Source organism: Pyrus communis, chromosome 5 (assembly GCF_963583255.1).
Source record: "Pyrus communis chromosome 5, drPyrComm1.1, whole genome shotgun sequence".
NCBI classification, from domain to species: Eukaryota; Viridiplantae; Streptophyta; class Magnoliopsida; order Rosales; family Rosaceae; genus Pyrus; species Pyrus communis.
This window is the reverse complement of record NC_084807.1, coordinates 22,601,874-22,604,932: the sequence shown is the minus strand read 5'-3', so window position 1 is coordinate 22,604,932 and position 3,059 is coordinate 22,601,874. Positions and strand designations below refer to the sequence as shown.

General features: G+C 38.3%; 1 protein-coding gene across 2 annotated transcripts; it reads right to left on the bottom strand.

Annotated features, from left to right (window-relative positions):
* Positions 1-398: 398 nt before the first annotated feature.
* On the bottom strand, positions 399-2,788 carry LOC137735068 (glutathione S-transferase DHAR2-like). 2 transcript variants are annotated; one of them, XM_068474437.1, is made up of 7 exons: positions 2,631-2,788; positions 2,435-2,525; positions 2,129-2,272; positions 1,538-1,655; positions 1,282-1,422; positions 509-626; positions 399-456 (listed from the first exon to the last, which is right to left on the bottom strand). In XM_068474437.1, exons 1-6 carry the CDS (start codon positions 2,686-2,688, stop codon positions 537-539), a joined length of 642 nt encoding a protein of 213 aa, XP_068330538.1. In that variant the 5' UTR covers positions 2,689-2,788; the 3' UTR covers positions 399-456; positions 509-536. The 2 variants fall into 2 exon arrangements, with proteins under 2 accessions (XP_068330538.1, XP_068330537.1); XM_068474436.1 differs by having other exon boundaries at positions 399-626.
* Positions 2,789-3,059: the final 271 nt, after the last annotated feature.

Here is a 3,059-nt window from a genome sequence, read left to right as displayed (position 1 = left end):
AAATCACGTTTTAAGTGATTATATAGAGAAGCATGCTTCTTTCCAAAAGTGATCATCAGAGAAGCACGGGGAAGGTGGTTCTGCAATGAAATGAGCGTAGAAGGAACGAAAATGTAAAAATCATTACCGAGGGTGAAAAAACAGTAGTTAGTCAACATACTCTGCATAGATGTTACCAAGTAATAAATGAGCACCTATTCAGGTTCTCTTTGTAAAGATTCAGAGAATCCTTTACTCGTATCCGTTCATTGTTAATTGTATGACCAATTTTCGTTAAATACTATTTATGTTTAATTTTAAATAAAAAATTTAAAATAATATATAATTGCACGATGTACGATGAATGAACAAGATTCGGGATCCTCATTCCTAAGTAATAGCCTTAATACTAATAATAATAGACGACTTAAATAAACACATTTATTAGACACGGGAATAACCCGATCGAGTCAAGTTTAGGTTCCAAGTCTGACATGCATAAGTCTTAACCCTACACAACTAAGCTTCAACAGATGAGCTCATAATCTAGGACCATTTCATGGATTCACCTTCGGCTCCCATCCTGCAATCACATACTTCTCTTCAGCAGGAGCGGTCTTCGCGAAAGATTCCCTTGAAAAAAGCAGCTGCATAAACAGTAATTTTAATGAGAGAAATCAACAGTGAAGAACAAGATCATCGAGCGAGACACATTTTGTGTGTCCGTTATTCTGGTAACAGCCTAAATGCAAGTAACGTCGATAATCTTATTTGCGGTACTGGATACTTTTCCGTCTCAACAAAGGTAACGCTCACTGTTTGGATTTAGGATTTGTGATGAATTGGGATTCCCGAAATCTTATGTACGCTCTAGTTCTTACACATTGAAGAATTGCATTGAAAATGATTCAATGCATCAAAGTGCACAAGCACATGCACATGGAAATCAACCAACATTCCCAAAACTTGGGGGAGAAAGGGAGAGAGAGGAACAACACACACAGGGGTGTTTTGAAGGGAGAGGAGAATTGCAATCTCCTAATCGCACGGGGGTTAAAATCCACAGAATAGTCCACAAAACTCACTATGCAGAACCACATCTTATGTGTTGCATCACGAATCACAACAGATAACGAACAGAAGTAAAAGGAGCTTCAGAACTTCAACCGTTCAGCGCACTCTAAAAACTTACTAGAACAAAAATTATCTCCTACTTAAAAACATATACACTGAACAATTGTTTAGTGGAAGACGCAAAATATAAAGCTCCAGTATGCAGCATCATGCATAAAAATCTCATACCTCAGTGTACTTATGGTAATGGGTCAAGTCTGCTGGAACAGTCCACTTCTTGAAATGACCGAGAGCCACCTTGAGATGGTACAGTTTTGGTGCCAAGCTCAGATCCGCAGCAGTGACCTTCTCCCCAGCAATGTAAGGACCCTGGTTTCATTCGAAACATATTACAAGTTACAACATGTTTCAAAGAAAATACAAAGAACACAACTTTTTAAAAGAAAACCTAACTCTTTCTTCTTTATGTCGTAAACGGACATACATGTGCCTTAAGATGCTCATCGAATGCCTTCAGTTCAGTAAGCAAAGCCTGTTCTGATCCGTCATTGGGATCCTTGCTCTTCAGAAATGTCACAAATGATCCGAATATCTTTGATCCCCTGCAAATTCACAACAAAAAGATCCCGAAATATTCGGCAATAAAGACATCCTCACAAATTCAAGTTTAGCAAAGCATCAATCCAACAGGACATATCAATTAAAGTTATTAGCTTGACAACTGAAAGAAATTCAAACATAAAGCAGAGGTTAGCGCTCTGATGTTTACCAGGTCAATAAACATTAATCAAATCAAATTAAGACAAAAGGATCAAGGAGCCTACAGTAACAAAAGAACAAATAAAGGCCTGCTTGGGACTGTTTCAAGGAGTAAAAGCGCTGTTGACAATGTTTTGCAGAAACAACTTGAAAGTGCTTCTGGGTTATGGAGAACTTCGGGAAGCACTTCCAAGTGTTTCTCAACTTGTTCATAATAAAAGCACTTCTAGCAAAAGTGTTCCTACATAAACAGTTTCCCAAACGGACTCCAAACAACAATGTGTGTGTGTGTGTGTATGAGAGAGAGAGATCATACACAGAAGCAAATTCAGCAGGAGTTTTGAGAGAAGGCTCAGGGTATTTTTCCTCAATGATCCCAACAATGACATCAGAATCAGCCACCCATTTGTCATCAAACTTCACCACAGGCACCTTCCCCTCTGGATTCACTTCCGTAAACCTACAAATCACCAACAAAACCCACAAATCGGATTCCTCAAACACAAAAAAATAAATAAATAAATAAAACACATCAAAATCCATTGAAAATTCAAAAATCACACATTTCCATCTATGCCTGCATGTATTTTCGGGCTCAAAAATTCTAAACAAAGAAAAATACCACTGGGGTTTGTCGCTGAGATTGATTAAGTGCAATTTGTAGGGCACTTTCTTCTCCTCCAAGGTCAGAAGAACCCTTTGGCTGAAAGGGCCTGTCAGAAACGAAAGATGGAAAATTTTACCAAATTAGCAAAATTTGATCAAACCCCAGAAAGGAAATCGAGGGAAATAGAGAGAAATGTGAAATGTGAACGTACAGTCGCCGAGAAGATGAGGGCCGCCGAAGGCGGCCTTGACAGCGACCTCGAGAGCCATCTGAGAGCAGAGGAGAACGAGAGAGTGAGAAAGAGTAGAAGTTGAAACTGAAAGGTAATGGCGTAATGGGGCTTTAACGGTGATGGAGTGAGACTTGATGAGCTTTGATTTAATATATTAACGTGTACGTCGGTGTACGCTGGCCTGAGCTTTAATACACTTTGCATTTAAAATTGGTGGAGGCACATTCGCCCTCCCACTTCTCGTGCTCTCAGTGTTTTTTTGTTTATGTGATTACGGTTAAATCATATTAATATTTTATATTAATATTTTTTTTGTCTTATTATCTTTATAAAAAAATAATATAAAATGTTAATGTGATTTAATCGTGACCACACAAAACATGAGGACACGGAAAGTATGAGGGCAAA